Below are 20091 nucleotides of genomic sequence, written 5' to 3'. Positions count from 1 at the left end.
TAGTGAAGAGGGTGTGCAGGAGTCAGGGTTCTAGAACCCAGTTCTGCTGATACCTCCACCAGCTCCATTGCCTTAGATGAGCCTTTTCTTTGGGGGCCCTGGTGCCCCCATCTGTAAAGAAGAAGGAAGTGGATTAGGTGATCTTCAGGGCCACTCTCTGTTCTGAATGCCCACGAGTTTCAACCACTCATCTTATTTCAGGTAATTATAAAGTGAATATTATTTCAAGATGACAATGTCTCAAGCTGCATTCTTCACCTACTAACAACTGTAATGGGTCCTAATGGGGTCATACATTCTGAAGTAGAATTTGTTTCAGTAGAATTAGATTATCATGGGTTAAATAGTATATTGTCACCAAAGGAAGAAATTGCTCCCTGGATATCACACTCCTGTATATATTAGATACTTGTTATTTTGTAGGTCCTTGTTTACTTACTAAAGGTATTTCTATAGCCATATAGTCATTCATGTATTCACTCAACTTTGAACAACTTCTGTGTGCCAGACACACCTTTAAGTGCAAGATACAGAGATGAGAGGACCCAACTTATCCCAGACAAGTTGTGAGGACAAATATCAGAACATATAAATTGCAATTCTGTGTGAAAGCACAATAGGAGTTCTGTCTGGAGAAAGGACTAATGTGTTGTTTCAGGTTTGATGCAACATAGACAGACATTCTTTTTTTTTTTTTTTTTTTTTTTTTTTGCGGTACGCGGGCCTCTCACTGTTGTGGCCTCTCCCGTTGCGGAGCACAGGCTGCGGACGCGCAGGCTCAGCAGCCATGGCTCACGGGCCCAGCTGCTCCGCGGCATGTGGGATCTTCCTGGACCGGGGCACGAACCTGCGTCCCCTGCATCAGCAGGCGGACTCTCAACCACTGCGCTACCAGGGAAGCCCAGACAGACCTTCTTCTTTCACGAATTCTTTGGCTTTCCATGAACATATTTCTGGTGTGCATCTGTTATTCTTGAAATTCCCTTTAACTTTCTCACCTCAGTAATCAAATGGAGCTTTTGAAAAGCATAAGGCTAAAAGATAAAATCTGTTAATTTTTATATAATGTAGTATGATTGATATACTTATATGAAGAAATGAAAAGTTATGTATTTTTGCCCTTTATTTACTCTTATCACCTGCAGTTAATAATTCTGATATGGCTTTCAGTTTATTAGAAATCACTTTATTGTATGACATCCCCAAACTTTATGAATATAGGTGAATACTGGAAAGATTTTTATGTATATGCTTGAATATAATGTTCAATTTATAGGCAAATCCAAATGACCTTTTTAAAAAGCCTGCACAGTAAGCACTTTCCAAAGAAAGTATATTTCTGTGAGGATTTTGTAGAAAATGAAATGAAAGCTAGTGGTTTTTTGTTTCTGAAGACATCTTTGACATTTCAGTAAACAATACAATTTTAAGAAATGAAAACTCTCTGCAGTCACAGAGGTGCGTCTCAGGATTGCTTATAGCCAACATTTAAAAAATAAACACCACCGGCATTCAAGTCCCTCTGTTCTAAATTGCAGCACCTTATGAAATATGCCCAGAGGATTACCTGATGTCGATGGTGTGGAAAAGGACTCCAGCAGGAGACTTGGCCTTCAATCAGTGCCCACTGAATGCCACAGGTGATGTAGGATGACCCTCCAAAGTTGACCACCCACCAAGAGCAGTATGCTGTGTTCCTCACCATGCTTTGTCCTATATCCAAAAATCAATCTGTCCAATAAGCAGTTAATAAAACAATTTTAGTAAAAGGCTTCCTAAGTGGAGACAACGAAGAAACCTGGAAAATCGTGATGATGCAGTGGTTTCTCAGTGTGACTAATATGCACTGTAAAAATAATCAGAGTAACAATTTCACATGCATGTTTGTTAAAAGCGAGAAAACGTACAAACCCAGGTTTTCAGCCCTCTTCCCAGTTCCGTGTCACCTCCCAGCCTCCCTGTCGTAAAGCTCTCTGTTTTTGTGACTTGCAGGCACCGCTAGCAGACGCTGCTCGCTCAGTCTTCACGGAGTGGCCTTCTGGGAACAGCCGAGCTTTGCAAGATGCATATCAAATGAGTACAGACACTTGCAGCATTCAGTAGGTGCAAAAGCCAGCTTTAGTACTTGCTCTGTTTATTTTTTGCTAATGATCGCTGTGTGAGAATTTAATCTTCTGTTATACAATCAAACAGTAAAATCTCTGAAAAAAAAATGCCTGAAGGAAAAAAGGCTGTGCTAGAAAGCTAGTTTTTATAAGTCAGTGCTAAACAGTTTTGTTCCTAGGGTTTGGGTTTTTATGGATCCTGCTTAGATCCTGCTATTCAAATGAATGGATTCCTTGTCCAATGAGGAAAAGGCATGAATAAAATCTGCTACTCAGGCTTATCTATAAGAGTTAAGCTATGTATTATGACTGGCACAAATCTGTGTTACATAGTACATAAGACTTATTTCAAAATACCGTACATTTTTAAATTAAATTATTTAGAACTTTAGTAGGTGGGAAATGATAAAGCTCTGTCATGTAGGTATCAAATTTCTCACTGCATTTTGACATTAAGACACCAAAAAAAAAAAAAAAAAAGGATAGGGTTACTGTATCAGAGAAAATTAGCTGTTTGCAAAAGATTATATGGGACAAATTTCCCAAAATAACCCCTCTTCTCCCACACATCATTGAATTATTCACAGAGTATGCTGTATGAATATTTCCAGCACAGCTAAGTGTTACTTGGTATTTTACAAGTGCAAGTCATTGTCATTTTCGGAGACTGTTGTCATTCATCCTGGCAGTTGAGAGAGCTTCCTGCATGAACAAACATCGCGGGGCTCAGAACAAAATACAAGCCAGAGCCGCTGGAGAGCCTAACGTTGGCAGGGATGCTGCTCAGTTAAGAGCCTTAACGTTTTGTTGTGCTTATGTTTTCTTTCCATCTTCTTACCGTTGCTCACAAATAAGCCTGATTCTTAGAAAACAATCCTAAAGAACATTTTTGCTTGTGGATGGAGAAGTAGCTTGTACAATAAGAATTCTTCTTAGTGAAGTAAATGTATTTGATTATCAGAAAAACAAAAAGCACATTTTAAAAACATCTGAAAACCAAATGCTGTCTAATATGTTTACTTAGCAAATCAGTAATTAAACTGATGGTTATTTGGCTACACAGACCCTTATTTCTATTATTGTGTGTATGTACATTCATATATATACATACATGTTATTGTGTGTGTATATATATATATATACACACACACATAAATACCGATTACACACAAATACATATGTTTAATAATATATATTTATGTGCATATCAGTATTTGGTGATATTTGGCTTCACTGAGCCTTATTTCTGTCAAAATTGAAATATTTCAGAATTAAGTAATATATATATATATATATATATATATATATATATATATATATATATATATATATATATCCAAGACTTTCTTATGAATTTAATTTTTAGTGAATTTTATTTTCCCCTAATTTAGACATTCGACTCTGTTTACTTAATCTTAATAATATCCATATTTAGTTCTTGTTTATTCATGGTAATAAATATGAGAATAATTGCATGGATTAAGTAAACCATAGGTCAATGCTTAGAAATTTGTTAAGAATTAATAATATCACTTCTTGACAGAAAAATTTCCCTTCCTAAATTCAGTGTTTTGCACAGTAGTATTTAAATGAGTCTGCATTCTGTGGGTGCAGGTCATCTGATAATGGAGAGAAACAGAAACACTCAGTGAAACAGGAGAGATGGTCTCGGATTGTGAGTCGCATAGAAATCACGCAGTGATTGGACAGCCGATGTGTCCATGCCCGTGCTGACTTGCAGACAGAAATCAAGTGCGTGATTTTGTAGAATAAGGAGCAGCCTCAGGGCATTCAGCTTCCACAGAGGACCAAGCACTCAGCTGGGCACTTTCACAAATTAACTTCAGTCCCCACCACAACCTGCAAGTGGGAATCCCTGCCCCAGATTGAAGCTCCGCTGGGGAGCAGTCCAGTTACCTGAGGCAAGGGTGAAATTTGCATCCCAGGTACAACTGTTCCAAAACTTAAACTCATTTCTGGAGGCCTTACTCCCTCCTGAGCCTTTGATTTGAAATCCTCTGCCCTAGATTCTGGTGCTGGCGGCACCTTCTTCTGGTTGTGTGTCCTTCGGAAAAGTCATTGATCTCACTCAAGTCTTGGCTTGCTATTTACAACTGAAATCGGTAGCCTCATCTTAGCACCTCTGGAGTTTTTGAGGAAAAGTAGATGAGATACGGTATGTGAGATGTTTGCAAAGCAAAGTGCTTTGGAACTTTGAGGTATTAATATCTACAGGTAAAGAAAATGGGTTGTGTTAAAAATTATCTCCATAAGAGTAAAATTTTAGAACTCAACAAGTTATTAACTTGAATGTTTCATGTGGAAAAATACAGATAGATATAGATGAATGGATAGATAGGTAGGTAGGCAGGTGGATAATTGAGTGGATGTATGGATGGATAGGATTGATGTCACATGTATTTTTTTTTTAATCACGTGAGGTTTTTAAAAAATAAATTTGTTTATTTATTTATTTATTTATTTATTTATTTTGGCTGCATTGGGTCTTCGTTGTTGGGTCTTCATTGCTGCGCGTGGGCTTTTCTCTAGTGGTGGTGAGCGGGGGCTACTCTACATTGAGGTGTGTGGGCTTCTCCTTGCAGTAGCTTCTCTTGTTGTGGAGCACAGGCTCTAGGGCCTGCGGGCTTCATTAGTTGTGGCACGTGAGCTCAGCAGTTGTGGCTCACGGGCTCTAGAGCACAGGCTCAGTAGTTGTGGAGCACGGGCTTAGTTGCTTTGCGGCATGTGGGATCTTCCCGACCAAGTCTCAAACCCGTGTCCCCTGCATTGGCAGGCGATTCTTAACCAGTGCACCACCAGGGAAGTCCCAGATGTCACATGTATTTTTGCTGATGAATTCTGTTTATATACACATATAGAAATATATACATACTTATACATCCATACATACATGTCTCTAGTACTTGCCTAGGGACCATGGTCTTCTCTTTTACAAGTTCAGGGAAGTATAGGACCAATGTTTGCCTTAAAGAATGGTTACCTAGTACATCGAGCTCATCATGTGTACTCTGAAAAGTCAGTTGGAGCTGGAAATAAAATCCCCTTCCTTGCATGCTTGTACTCTTGTGGCTTCACATACTTTGCCTGAGTAGCAAAGCTAGGTAGTGCTTACGATGTAGAATCGTTCTGTCTCCCACAATTTCTTAAGTTACCTTGAAGACTCTGCTTCTCTAGTAGAGTTTGTCATTTCACAATTTAATATTCTATTTTCCTTGGGGGATTCCATTTCTTGCTACTCTATATTCATAAAACTCATTAAATGTTAATTGTCACCTACTGCAGATAATTATTTAAAATAAGTAGATCTGTGCTTTCCACATAGATTACAATATATGTACATACCCACATAGATTACAATATTTTATATGCCCATTTTATAAAATATATGAAGACTAAGTTTGAAATGCCATTTTATCATCAACAAACATTAGTTGAGTGTGTCCTATGAACTCTCATACTTATAAACCGATTGAGATAGACAGAAATGTGTCATTAATGAGTTTAATATATAAAATCACTAATCTGTCATATTGAATATTTATTGAATTCCTTGAGGACAGAAACCATTTCTTTTAATCTTCATTTCTCTAGTGCCCAACACAATGCTAAGCATATTCTAGATATTCCATAGGTGCTTGTGTAAAGAATGACTCTGCCACTTTTCTTATCAGGAGGGAGATGCTGGCAGCTGGAGAGTTCTAAGAAGGTGATGTACCAGACTTAATGTTCGTGAATTTTAACCACATGAAATTAATAAGTATTATCCCTCACATGCAATTTTCCTAACCCCAAAATATCTAGAAATGTAGAGTGATTTATGACATTACTTCATGAACTTACTTGGCCATTGCAGAAGAATTTCAGTAAGCTAAAATTCATGAAGTCTCTTGGAAATTTTGTAAGATACAAAATTAAACACTGTGATCCAACTGCTGTTTATAAAAAAAAAGTCACAAACAAATGCACACAGTTTAAAAAAGTGAGGCTAGAGGAATAAAGTGCTTAATGTAGTGGCATTATTGGGGATTTCATGTGTTTTTCCATATGTTAATGTTTCATTTAATATTCTGGGATATTTTTGAATTTTGTACCAAGCAAGGTAGAAATAATTTCTGAACCTATTGAGAAATAGGCACAGAGTTCAGGCACATTAAGAATAGTGTCTCTTTTACTTATAAAAATATTTGCAGAAAATGGGTGAATATTGTGGACCAAGGGGGCTAGTCCCACCACTCCCCAAATTAAACAAACAGACCGCCTTGTCTCTGGTGCACCTGGACAATCAGGGTACCTCTCTCTCTCTCTCTCTCTCTCTCTCTCTCTCTCTCTCTCTCTCTCTCTCTCTCTCTTTTATTCACATACAAATACATGCTTACACACACACCCCCGACGTGACAGATGATATAGAACTAGCAGAATGGATGCCCTCTGCAGGTAGACAGTTCTAGAACAAGGTCACAGATATTCCCCTAGCAGAAGTCCCTCCACATAGAAATTTGAAGAATTGGTATAAATGTGTTCTTTGAGGTCACTGTCCTTTATAACCTCTGTTTTATTTTTCAAGATGTCATTTAGAAGATGAATAGATACAGAAGTTGGAGCGATGATCTGTCTAGTCATGGAAGGGTTGATTTTGTGGGAAGGGATGTCAAGGAGCTTGAATTGTGGTTTAAGGACTTATTTCTCCAGTTTTCCTCTACTTTTATGAGTGTTAATTAGAGAGAGAGAGAATGAGAGAGAGAGAGATAAGGTGGAAGGTTAGGGTGAGTGAGAGGGAGACAAAGACAGAGACAGAGGCAGAGAGAGGCTGGGGTGGAGAATGTACCTGCTGCTTCTTGTAGGGCCCAGCAGAAGGGCAAGTGACACAGGATTGGAGGTGCACCAAAGAGTGAGTGAATCACTAAGTTTATTACACACAATAAGCACTCAACACAGAGTTGTGAAAATAGAAGAGGGAGTAACAAACCCCTCCTGGAAAAGTCCAGGAAGGAGGCAGTGATCTCTGGTCTGGCAACATGTCTTGGACAAGCGTGAGTGGGGGGTTGCTGTCCCCTCCAATGGGAACGGCTCTCAGCTTCATGGCGTCAGGTCCTCCAGGGAAGAGTCTTCACGTCACTCAGCTTAGTGGTCTCTTTTTAAGGAGTAACAGTGACCCCAGGAAAAGGGGTCTTGACTTTACTCATTCTCCCTCTGTTCCAGTGAAGTACATCGCCCGTCAACGTTCTTATCTAAAGTAACACTCTTAGTTTATCACTCCAAAACACTCATAGTCCTACAGGGGATGTTTCAAAACAACTAGCATGGAAGTTCATACTGGCCACTGTGACTCATTTTGAGCTCTTCATCGTGTCTTAAGGTAGCTTGAATCCTGTAAGTTTCACACTAGTTGAGTAGGAATTATAATACCAAATAAATCACATCATAGCACATGCTTTATATTAACCCATATCCCCTACCTTCCAGGTGAATTTTGCTCCATTGCAACAAAACTTCTCACACATCACACTTTGTTGGCCACCACCTAGTTGCACAAATGCCAAACACATTGCCTAAAGGAGGCTAATACATTTAATGACTGCAGGTTATTTAGAGGAAAGTAAGAAAACAATGGCCACCATAGTTTTGTTTACCCCAAATATATTTTGAGTCAGAAAAGTAGACAAGTCTTACTGTTTTTTTAATGAGCAATTGCAACACAAAGAACCGAGTGCTATGGTCCAGCCAACCAGCAGAACTAGTAGATGATTTTAATTTTTGAATATTCATCACTTAAGTAAAGGTAAGTGAGTCTGAGAGAACAAGAGTTATTTGTTCTGCCAGTTTTTTGCAGTATAATGTCAGTGTTTATTAGGAGAGAGTGAGAACAGTAGAACATTAGAACACAGCAAGTGATAGGGAAATCAGGAAGAAGAAGCTAGATCAGTAGAATTTTAATCCTGGCTGAACATAATAACCATGTGGTAGTTCTTTAAAAAAATACCAATTTAGGAAGTTCACCCAAGGCCAGTTAAGTGGAGTTGTTACTAGCCTATAGTGCACATTCAATAATGTGAACTATTATTGTTATTGATTACAACATTAATTTAGCATTCATATACATGTATTTCTACTTACTTGGCCCTCTCATGATAGAATGTGGACATCCTCCTTTTAAGTACTCAAGGCGCAGCACATGGCTGCCTTCTTATTTCTGTTGCCAAGTTTCAGGTTTCTCAGAATCCTCACTCCCAGAGCTCAAATAATTATTGCAGAATACAACAATGTCAAGGAAATGTTGAAAAACATTATTTCCTTTAAAATGGACAGAAGGCTCTTAATTTATTCAAGGCCATATGTTAAGGTTTTGGCATCTGAGTTCAACTTCACAATCCCAAAGTTTTCAAAGTGAGGTCCTAAATAAAATGATGAGCTTACTGAGTGTTCACATAGCTCACATTTATTGAATGCTATCTACCCTGAAGGAGCTGATTGAAAAATAAATTTGGAAAGAAGATGTTAATTAAATCTTGATATTTTAAGAAATTCATATGTCAAAGTTTACAATGTTTTTCAAGGACAAGATAGAGAATATTTTAAACTTTATATTCCATATGGTGTCTGTTCTAAATACTCAACTCTTGTGTTGTAACACAAGAGGAACTATAGACAATTAGTGAACATGGCTGTGTTCCCATAAAACTTTTACAAAAACAGGCAATGGGCTGAATTTGGCCCACGGGCTGTAGTTCACTAACTCCTGGTCTATAATATACATTTTATTTTAAGTTGGTTTCTTTTTTTTAACATTTCAACTCTATTAGAATTCTCCATCAGAGAATGGACTTTTATTTTGCTCTTCTCTTCTCTGTTTTCTTTAGCATCTTAACAAGTCATTTAAAATTTCTTTTCAGCAAAATCTAAGATGGATAGTCTGTGAAGGGCTTGTTTTTTTTCTTTCATCAGTCACATCATCTGACATATGTAGTAAATATTTTAAAATAAATTTATTTATTTATTTTTGGCTGTGTCGGGTCTTTGTTGCTGCATGCGGGCTTTCTCTAGTTGCAGCGAGCGGGGGCTACTCTTCATTGCACTGCGCAGACTTCTCATTGAAGTGGCTTTTCGTTGTGGAGCTCTAGGCGTGTGGGCTGCAGTAGTGGTGGCTTGTGAGCTCAGTAGTTGTAGCTCACAGGCTCAGTAGTTGTGGCTCATGGGCTCAGTAGTTGTAGCTCTCAGGCTCAGTACTTGTGGCTCGTTGGCTCTAGAGCATAGGCTCATTAGTTGTGGTGCATGGGCTTAGCTGCTCGGCGGCATGTGGGATCTTCCCAGACCAGGGCTCGAACCCATGACTGCTGCATTGGCAGGCGGATTCTTAACCACTGCATCACCAGGGAAGCTCTAGTAATTTTTAATTAAATCTCAGTCATTGTGTAAAGCAAATGTAGGATTTTGGGACAGTGTTGATGTCCACCAAAAAGCATTCCCACTTTTTCAGACATAATTAGGAACAGGAACTTTAAAGCAGCCAAGGATTCATCTGGGTCAAGATGTTTTGCAGTTTTCATCAGACTACCACATCCCCTTAGTCTCCCTTTCTCCACTGTGTGTTCTTATACGCTTTGGATAGAGAGCTCATGTGTGCCCATCCTATCAGCCCTGAGAAACTGTAGAAGATTCAGCTCTGCCCTTCAGAGTGTCCAGGCTTTCTTCCCAGGCAACTTCAAATACATCAAATGTCTTGAGTGGGAGGCAGCTGGTTACTTAAAGCTGGACTCCTCCCTCACTAGGCGTTTGTTTCTAAATGCCTACTTACAAGGATGGAGAAAACTGCACTCTGCTTTTTACAAGTGTTTATTCTAACTCTTCAGCTTCCTACACATTCCAAAAATCCAACCAACGACTCATGGAGAGAAATCCCAGTAAGATATTTAGGGACCCTACAATTTCCATTATAGTTCTTCAACCCTGAGCAACCAAAGAACATTAGTTTCTCTTTCTACCCTAGAAGTCCTCTGCCTTGGCCACACCTTCCCCTCACTTTTTGCCAAAATTTAGCAAACATTCCTAAGGGGATAAAAAACAGCTGGCTGTAATGGTTTGCCTACCTCAGAAAGGATCTCTTCTTTCTGGAAACTTAGTTCATCTCATCCATAGCTCGCTGAAGCTCTGCGAGCTTGAAGAATATGATTTTCGTAATTTATATGGTTTTTCCTAGTTGTAGTGGCAAACACATTGTCCTTATAGGAATTACTACACTTTACTAAACTGACAAATTTTCAATGTATTATAAAATATTTAAAAAAAAATATTTAGGCACATATGATAGTGTTTCCCAGGGAATTTTAAGGGAGTCTATTACAAAGCTGTATAATGAAATACTTCTAAAATTATACTTATTTCCTCTTTTTAAAAAATGCACAACATATTACTGATTATATCTATAAATCTCAGAAGATTTTTAAGCTTTTCCCTTATTATGGATTATTGTAACTTGGTGAAGAAATGTTAGAATTAGTTTTAAGCATTGAAATCTACTGACTTGAAACTTATTCATGGGATGATTTAATGGAATATACTTGTACAGATAATTATGTTTAGGCTAATGCCAAAGGAAAATATTATAAATCAAAGTGTACTCTATTATTTAATCATTCATCCATCCATTCAACTACTCATTAGTTATTCTACAAATATCTGCTGGGCTTTAACTAGGTGCAACACAGTGTAAGGACCCAAGGATGCAACTTGAATATGACACACACAACAAATACAAAATAAAGTAGACAGGAAAAGAGACAAAATAATTCCAAACTGTGATACATTGGAGGAGCTTAACAAAGTGTCAACATAGGGAATAAAGTTTGGGCACTACTTTACATAAGAAAGTCAGTGAGATATCAAAGAGGAAATGATATTATAAGAGTGACCAGAAAGATGAGATAGATGTAGACATGCAAAGAGTGGAGAGAATGAGTTTTTCAGAGCATGAGTGTACATTCTACTGGGGAGAATAGCATGTGGGAAAACCATGAGGTATTTAAGGAAGTGAAACTCGATCCAGTGGTCAGAGATATTGAGCAAGAAGAGGGTCATGAGATGAAGTTGGAGAACTGGGTAAGGAAAAAATTATTCTGTGCCTTAAAGACCTTAGCTAAGAGTTTGGATTTTATTCTAAGGGGAATGGGAAACCATTGACAGTAAGGAGTGATATGCTTCAATATAATGGAAGAGGGTGAAGGGGCCGTTCTATAGGGAATAGACTGTAGAGGGCAGGATGGGAAGCTGTGGAGCTCACTGCAGAATCCAGAGGAGAGATGATGGAACCCTTTATTAAGGTTGAGCGAGAACATGCGGCTGACGTGATATCATTTTCTGAAATGAGAAGGCAAGACAATGAAGGTTAACTTGAGACAGGTGGCTTAGGGGTTGCCAAAGGTTGCATGGTATAAAAGTATGACATAAAGAACTTAGAGTAGAACTAGCCAGTGTAGATGTGACTTGTCTCCAGGAAAGTTGAGCTACTCGGATGCAGGTGCAGAGAATGCATTTGGTAGAGCCAAGATGTTTTCTGAAGACCAAAAGTAGAAGCAGCACCTAGGAGCTTGATAGAAATACAGAACCTATCCCTGACCTGCACTTTGAAAAGTTACATTTGTGATTCATATACACATTACAATTTAAGAAGTACTGTGGTAGAGTTTATCTAGGGTTGAAGTTTTGCTGAATGGATGCAAAGAATTTAAATAAGTGCTGGCCAGCTCCATACCATTGAAACGCATAGTATGTTAAATGATACCTAGTTTCTCTCTCCTAGCAAATGGGAGGATCGTGCTTCTTCACCCCTTGAAGTTCCAGCCAACTGGTTGTGCATGGAAGTGATCTTTCTTATTTCAGGCTTGGGAATGTCCTTGCCAGTGCAAAATCCTTCATCCTCTGTCACCCTAAGCCCCTGAGTGACTAGCATGAACAGAGCCTCCCTGACGACCTGGGTTGCATATGTAAAGTGAGTGAGAAATACGTCTTTTGTTTTTAGGTACTGAGATTTGGGAGTTGTTTGTTATCACAGCATAATCTATCCCATTCTGACTGATGCAGTATCTCTAGAACTAGGAAACCAAGTAACAGAAACAGAATTGAAAAAGCCTCAGAGAAGGAGGGTTACTTACTGCTCTGCCTCCCATTGGGCAGGTGCCTGAAAGTTTGGGTCCTGATCTGGAACCACCATACTACTTTGAGCTCATGCATATGCTCTAGTGCTGTCCCCTGGGTCAGAATATTAATAATCATTCTAGATTTGTTTGGTGTTAAGAAAAGAAATTCCACCTACCTATGGCCTATGCTCGGGAATTGTACATTTAAATTTTGACTAGAAATTAAAGCTATTCCTAGTTTTTTTGCGAGGAGGTACGTTTACTCTGCTCTCATTCTTACTTTGGAACTTTCCAGGTTTTATAAGGAAATATGCACAGTGTATACCCGGCTCAGTTTTCTTCATGACTCAGTTTATTCTCATAACAATACCTTGTAATCCTCAAATTCATGGCATCCTCTCTCTCACTTCAGGAATTCCTGGGGCAAGAAATTATGATACTCAATGCGCCTATGGTCAAATGCTTTTCGTCCTGGGTTCTGGGCAATAATATATAATTTATGTAGGGTAATATTTAACTAAATCTCCCTATCACATTGTCTCTAGAGGAGAATTGTCTTTTCATATTTGAAGTCCTAGCCCCAAGATGAATGTATGTTTTTTTTTAATATCAAATATAGGGAAAATTGAGAAATATTCATGTACTAGAACAAAAGATATACTTTCTTTTCCATACAGAATGATCTCTGTCTTTCCTGGAGACACCAGATAAACCTGTAAATTTTTTTTTTTTTTTTTTGTGGTACGCGGGCCTCTCACTGCTGTGGCCTCTCCCGTTGTGGAGCACAGGCTCTGGACGCACAGGCTCATCGGCCATGGCTCACGGGTCCAGCCGCTCCACGGCACGTGTGATCCTCCCAGACTGCGGCACGAACCTGCATCCCCTGCATTGGCAGGCAGACTCCCAACCACTGCACCACCAGGGAAGCCCCTGTAAATAATTTAAAACCATCATTTAGTGAGTGACTTTTGTCTTAGAAAATGATAGTTATTAACTGAATCAAAAGATGTATATTTAGATCATTGCTTTATGAAAAGAAGTTTCTTGTATAATTATCTTTTAATTGAAGCCACTTAGAGCTGCGAGAACCTTTAATATACCTTACAGATGGATTGTAGGAGTTGAAGCTGAAAATAATATATGAATATATGATGTTTAAAGTGTGTCATTTGCACAGAGTGACTACGATGACCCTTTTTTTTAGGATTCACAATAGAGACAACTGTGGCTGGCAGTGGGAGGCATAAAGTGAAAAAAATAAGGTTATTTCAGAAACACACTTACTCTTTAAACCATGACCCTAACCACATCTCTCTATATAAAGAACAAAGAGGCTTAATCCAGAAGTATAAAAAGCAACTATTTTTAGACTTTTTTTTTTTTTTTTTTTTTTTTTGCCTTTCACTGTTGATCTTGTCAACAGTATTAAATGTGAATGACACAGAAACTTTTAAATCTTGTCCTTTGGAGAAAAAATGTTCATAGAGTACAACAATGTGAGCAGATATAATCACTGACAATTATAATTTTATAGGAAATATTAAAATTATAAATCTTTCTGAACTACTTCAGTGACTAAAATAAGAGAATTAAAAAAAATAAAGCCCAAGGGAAACAGAAACCTTGATGTATCCATGGGGACTTTTCTCTCCACTTGAATAAAACTACCTACAAAATCTTTTATAGATATTGGTAAATGGCTTTAGGAACATTTCTGCATTGCATTAAAAAATACTGACCACTACTCAAATAATTGACAGCACCTCAACAGCCTGGAAAGTTGCTCTTCAAGCCTCTTGATTTTTATATTCTTTCTACATATGAAAAAATTTAGTGTCTCTTTAAAACCAACGTGGTTGAGGATGACTTCTAAATATTTAAACATTTTGATAGTTTCTAACAACAGTGCTGTATAAAACCTAGTTAAGTGTGTGGTGTTAAGAGCATGGACCCTGGAATCCAACTGCTTGAGCTCAAATCTTGGTACAATTTAGGAGCTAGGCAATCCTGGGGGACTCATGTCACCACACTGTGTCTCTACATCTTCATCTGTTAAATGTGGGTAATTATGGCACCTCCAATGGTCGTTTTAAAACTCAGATGAGATAATTTATGTAAAACATAGTCCCATGCTTGCCATAAAATAGGCATTTAATAAATGCTATATTTTGTTGTAATTATCATTATTTTTTAAAAGGTAGAAATTCTGTAACTATAACTGTAGAAATTTAAAATTTCTTAAATAATTAGCCTATTTATATTAATTGGATATCATTTAAAAGACAATTCTGTCAGAAAATGTAAATGTTCTCTAATTATTACATACTTCTTTGTTTTGAATAATTGTGGACAGCTATGTTTTTACCTTGTTGACTTTTGAGGATTATAGTTACATAAGGAAAAAGAAAATTCTTCTGTGGTTTCAGTTTAATTTAACAAGCACTTTGAGAGGATATCTCTATGTGTCAGACAATGTGCTGGAAATTACAAGGTAAACAAATTGAAAAAAGAAACTACAGGCCCTTTAGGAGTTTATGGTCTAATAGAATGGATAAGTTAAGAACATAAACACTATAATAATATAAGATAGAGCAAGATTTCTTATATGAGGTTTGAAAGTAGAGATCGTATAATGATTTCAGTTATCTGAAAAGAATTCAGGAAGGAGAAAAGAAAACAATTTAACAAAAGGTTCTGGGGAAAGCATTTAAATTTATAGAAACACATAAGTCGGGGAGTAAGAGCAGGATCTATGGGCTTTCTTTGGGACATGGTGAATAGTTCATTCTGGTTGGTATTAGGGAACTGCAGCAGGAGAGGAACAGTGGGATGGACCAAGCTAGTACTTCACAGATCATACTGAGGTTCTGCATAAACTACAGCAAGAATATATTTTCAAATAGTATGTTATAGCTGAGCTCAAAAGAAAGATGAGAAATACTTAGATATCAGAAATGAGGGGGAAAAAGTGAAAGCCAGAGTGATAGGGGAAAGCTGATGCTTCAGCAGCCTGGGAGAGTTTCAGATTATATGTGAGTCCTAGGTACTGGCGGCTGAGATTCTAAAGCTGTCTTGGGTTTGCTCACAAGAGTCCTTTCAACACAAGTCATGATACTATACCTAGCTCCCTGCAACAAGCTGGCACTATCTTGAATGCCCTGGCTTCATGGGCAAGAAAAACTCTGTAGGTCTAGGATATGTCTAAGAAATTTAAATTAATACAAGGTTTTGGGAGGAAGAGGAAAGAAATGACCTTTCAGAAACTGAAACTCTTAGCTGAACCATAAACAGAAGAATTAACATAGAAATTAACATAAAATGATCCAGTATCATTGAACTGCCTGAGGCCCTCACCCTCAGAGAAACATACTCAAAGCTAGTCTTTAAGAACTCTTTCACAAAACAACAACATGTGGGTCTTAAAGGATAAACACACCTTAATGAATATGAGTTGGCAATAATTACAAATATTATGAGGGAGAATTATCAAATGCAAGAATCAAGAAAATTAGCACTGCAAGAAGTAGAAATATTAGAAAATATGAAAGAAATTATAACATATTTGTTTAAAATAATTTGAGCAATAAAAGAAAGAACAGAAAGCACAGTTCAGAAATGAAAGACTGTGAAAAAGATGAACTAGAACTTCTATACATGGAAAATATTGTCATTGAAATTAATGAACAGAATAAACAGACAATTAGACACAATTGAAGAAAGAATTAGTGATCAGAAGTTAGGTTTGGAAAAAGATCACTCAGAAGCCAGAATAGATAAAGAAATGAAAATCATAAAGGAGAACTTAGAAAATGAAGAGTAAAAAGAGATAATTTAGTATACAGTTAACAGAAATGTATATAATATAATGGAAATGTTTTCCAGAAAGAGACTACATAGAGATTGCAGGAGAAGCAACATTCTATGAGTTAGTGCTTACGAATTTTCCAGAGTGAAGACAGATAATATATTCAGATTAAAAAGAATCATGAATAAAAACATGAAAATCCACAAAAACTTAATCCTCATTGTACTAAAAACACAAAGAAAAACACTAAAGCTACCACAAAGAAAAGACTGGTAATTTACAGAATATCAGCTGTCTACTTTGCAACAGTGGAGGCACTAAGTCATACTATGAAAATGCAAAGGGAAAAATAAACACTCCCATGAAAAAGATCAACTGAAAGTGAATATAACTTTAAAATGTAAGTCAAAGATGGAAAGAGTTACTATTCACAGAACCTTACTAAAACAACTCCTAAAAGGTTACAAGAAAGGAAACTATGCTCAGAAAGAAGAAGAGAAGGTAAGAAGCAATGGTTGAAAAGCAATAGTGGATAAATAGATTGGATTAAAATTATTACCACTGGCCAAGCTGAGGTGTTGGCACAACCATTTCTCACTAGGCACTCTGATCTGAAGTGCAGGGTGCGAGCCCTCTGCATGAAGCACCCTGTGAACAAGTGAAACTAAATGAAGCACAAAGGACAAGAAAAAAAAAAAAAAGCAAGCTGCAAACCCTCTGAAAAAAATGTCTCTGCACCTGTAGCTCTTGCAGAGGTTGGCATCATCAGTGGAGTCTACTATTGCAGGGGGACCTTCAAGATGGCGGAGGAGTAAGAAGTGGAGATCACCTTCCTCCCCACAAATACATCAAAAATGCATGTACATGTGGAACAACTTCTACAGAACACCTACTGAAGGCTGGCAGAAGACTTCAGACTTCTTAAAAGGTGAGAAAATCCCCATATACCTGGCCATGTAACTGACAGGGTCTTATTGCTCTGGCCTGGTGTCAGCCCTGAGCCTCTGAGGTGGGAGAGCTGAGTTCAGGACATTGGACCACGAGAGACCTCCCAGCCCCATGTAATATCAAATGATAAAAGCTCTCCCAGAGATCTCTGTCTCAATGCTAAAACCCAGCTCCACCCAATGGCTAGCAAGCTCCAGTGCTGGATGCCCTATGCCAAACAACTAGAAAGAAAGGAACACAACCCAACCCATTAGCAGAGAGGCTGCCTAAAATCATAGTAAGTTCACAGAAACCACAAAACATACTGCCAGAAAAGACACTGCCCACAATAAAGACAAGATCCAGCCTCATCCACCAGAACACAGGCACAAGTCACCTCCACCAGGAAGCCTACACAAGCCACTGAGCCAACCTTACTCACTGGGGGCAGACAACAAAAACAATGGAAACTACAAACCAGCAGCCTGAAAAAAGGAGACCCCAAACACAGTAAGTTAAACGAAATGAGAAGACAGAAAAATATACAGCACACGAAGGAGCAAGGTAAAAACCCACCAGACCAAACAAATGAAGAGGAAATAGGCAGTCTACCTGAAAAACAATTCAGAGTAATGATAGTAAACATGATCCAAAATCTTGGAATTAGAATTGAGAAAATACAAGAAACATTTAACAAGGACCTAGAAGAACTAAAGGGCAGTAACACAATAATAGTAGGGAACTTTAACAGCCCAATTACACCAATGGACAGATCATCAAAACAGAAAACAAATAAGGAAACACAAGCTTTAAATGACACAATAGACCAGATACATTTAATTGATATTTATAGAACATTCCACCCAAAAGTGGCAGAATACACTTTCTTCTCAAGTGCTCATGGAACATTCTCCAGGAGAGATCATATCTTGGGTCACAAATCAAGCCTTGGTAAGTTTAAAAAAATTGAAATTCTATCAAGTATCTTTTCCAACCACAACGTTATGAGACTAGAAATCAATTACAGGAAAAATACTGTAAAAAGTACAAACACATGGAGGCTAAACAATACACTACTAAATAACCAGGAGTTCACTGAAGAAATCAAAGAGGAAATAAAAAATACCTAGAAATACATGAAAATGAAAACACGATGACCCAAAACCTAGGAGATGCAGCAAAAACAGTTCTAAGAGGGAAGTTTATAGCCATACAATCCTATCTCAAGAAACAAGAAGAATCTCAAATGAACAGCCTAACCTTACACCTAAAGCAATTAGAGAAAGAAGAACAAAAAAACCTCACATTAGCAGACAGAAAGAAATCATACAGATCAGATCAGAAATTAATGAAAAAGAAATGAAGGAAATGATTGCAAAGATCAATGCAACTAAAACCTGGTTCTTTGAGAAGATAAACAAAATTGATTAGCCATTAGCCAGACTCATCAAGAAAAAAAAGGGAGAAAACTCAAATCAATAGAATTTGAAATGAAAAAGGTAACAACTGACAATGCAGAAATACAAAGGATTATGAGAGATTACCACAAGCAACTATATACCAATAAAATGGACAACTGGGAAGAAATGGACAAATTCTAAGAAAAGAACAACCTTCCAAGACTGAACCAGGAAGAAATAGAAAATATAAACAGACCAATCACAAGCACTGAAATTGAAACTGTGATTAAAAATCTTCCAACAAACAGAAGTCCAGGACCAGATGCCTTCACAGGTGAATTCTATCAAACATTTAGAGAAGAGCTAGCACCTATCCTTCTCAAACTCTTCCAAAATATAGCAGAGGGAGAAACACTCCCAAACTCATTCTAAGAGGCCACCATCACCCTGATACCAAAACCAGACAAAGATGTCACAAAAAAAGAAAACTACAGGCCAATATCACTGATGAACATAGATGCAAAAATCCTCAACAAAATACTAGCAAACAGAATCCAACAGCACATGAAAAGAATCATACAACATGATCAAGTGTGGTTTATCCCAGGAATGCAAGGATTCTTCAATATACACAAATCAATCAATGTGATAAACCATATTAACAAATTGAAGGATAAAAATCATGATAACAACTCTACAGAAAGTGAGCAAAGAGAGAACCTACCTCAACATAATAAAGGCCATATCTGACAACCCCACAGCCAACATCATTCTCAATGGTGAAAAACTGAAACAACTTCCTCTAACATCAGGAAGAAGAAAACGTTGCCCACTCTCTTCACCATTATTCAACAAAATTTTGGAAGTTTTAGCCAAAGCAATCAGAGAAGAAAAAGAAATAACAGGAAGCCAAATCAGAAAAGAAGAAGTAAAGCTGTCACTGTTTGCAGATGACATGATACTATACATAGAGAATCCTAAAGATGCTACAAGAAAACTACTATAGATAATCAATGAATTTTGTAAAGTATCAGGATACAAAATTAAGGCACAGAAATCTCTTGCATTCCTGTACACTAAAGATGAAAAATCTGAAAGAAAAATTAAGGAAACACTCCCATTTAACACTGCAACAAAAAATGTAAAATACCCAGGAATAAACCTACGTAAGGAGACAAAAGACCTGTATTCAGAAAACTATCAGACACTGATGAAAGAAATTAAAAATGGTACAAACAGATGGAGAGATATACCATGCTCTTGGATTGGAAGAATCAACATTGTGAAAATGATGAAACTACCCAAAGCAATCTACAGATTCAATGCAATCCCTATCAAACTAGCAATGGCATTTTTCACAGAAGTAGAACAAAATATTTCACAATTTGTATGGAAACACAAAAGATCCCGAATAGCCAAAGCAATCTTGAGAAAGAAAAATGGAGCTGGAGGAATCAGGCTCCCTGACTTCAGACTATACTACAAAGCTACAGTAATCAAGACAGTATGGTACTGGCATAGAAACAGAAATATAGATAAATGGAACAGGTTAGAAAGCCCAGAGATAAACTCACATACATATGGTCACCTTACCTTTGATAAAGGAGGCAAGAGTATATAATGGACAAAAGACAGCCTCTTCAATAAGCAGTGCTGGGAAAACTGGACAGCTACATATAATAGAATGAAATAAGAACACTTCC

The 20091-nt window shown here is 37.5% G+C and overlaps 1 protein-coding gene across 1 annotated transcript in view; it reads left to right on the top strand.

Moving 5' to 3' along the window:
• Positions 1-20091, top strand: part of ADGRB3 (adhesion G protein-coupled receptor B3) — a gene marked incomplete at both ends in the record, with an annotated part of 799939 nt that overhangs the window by 349987 nt on the left and 429861 nt on the right. Inside the window, 2 exons of the mRNA XM_079716603.1 lie at positions 1539-1640; positions 1993-2099. Coding sequence (XP_079572729.1) covers positions 1539-1640; positions 1993-2099 — 209 coding nt within the window. The remainder of the gene's footprint in view (positions 1-1538; positions 1641-1992; positions 2100-20091) is intronic.

The sequence above is a fragment of the Hyperoodon ampullatus genome (genome assembly GCF_949752795.1).
Source record: "Hyperoodon ampullatus genome assembly, chromosome: 12".
NCBI lineage: Eukaryota > Metazoa > Chordata > Mammalia > Artiodactyla > Ziphiidae > Hyperoodon > Hyperoodon ampullatus.
This window is presented reverse-complemented; position numbering and strand designations above follow the sequence as displayed.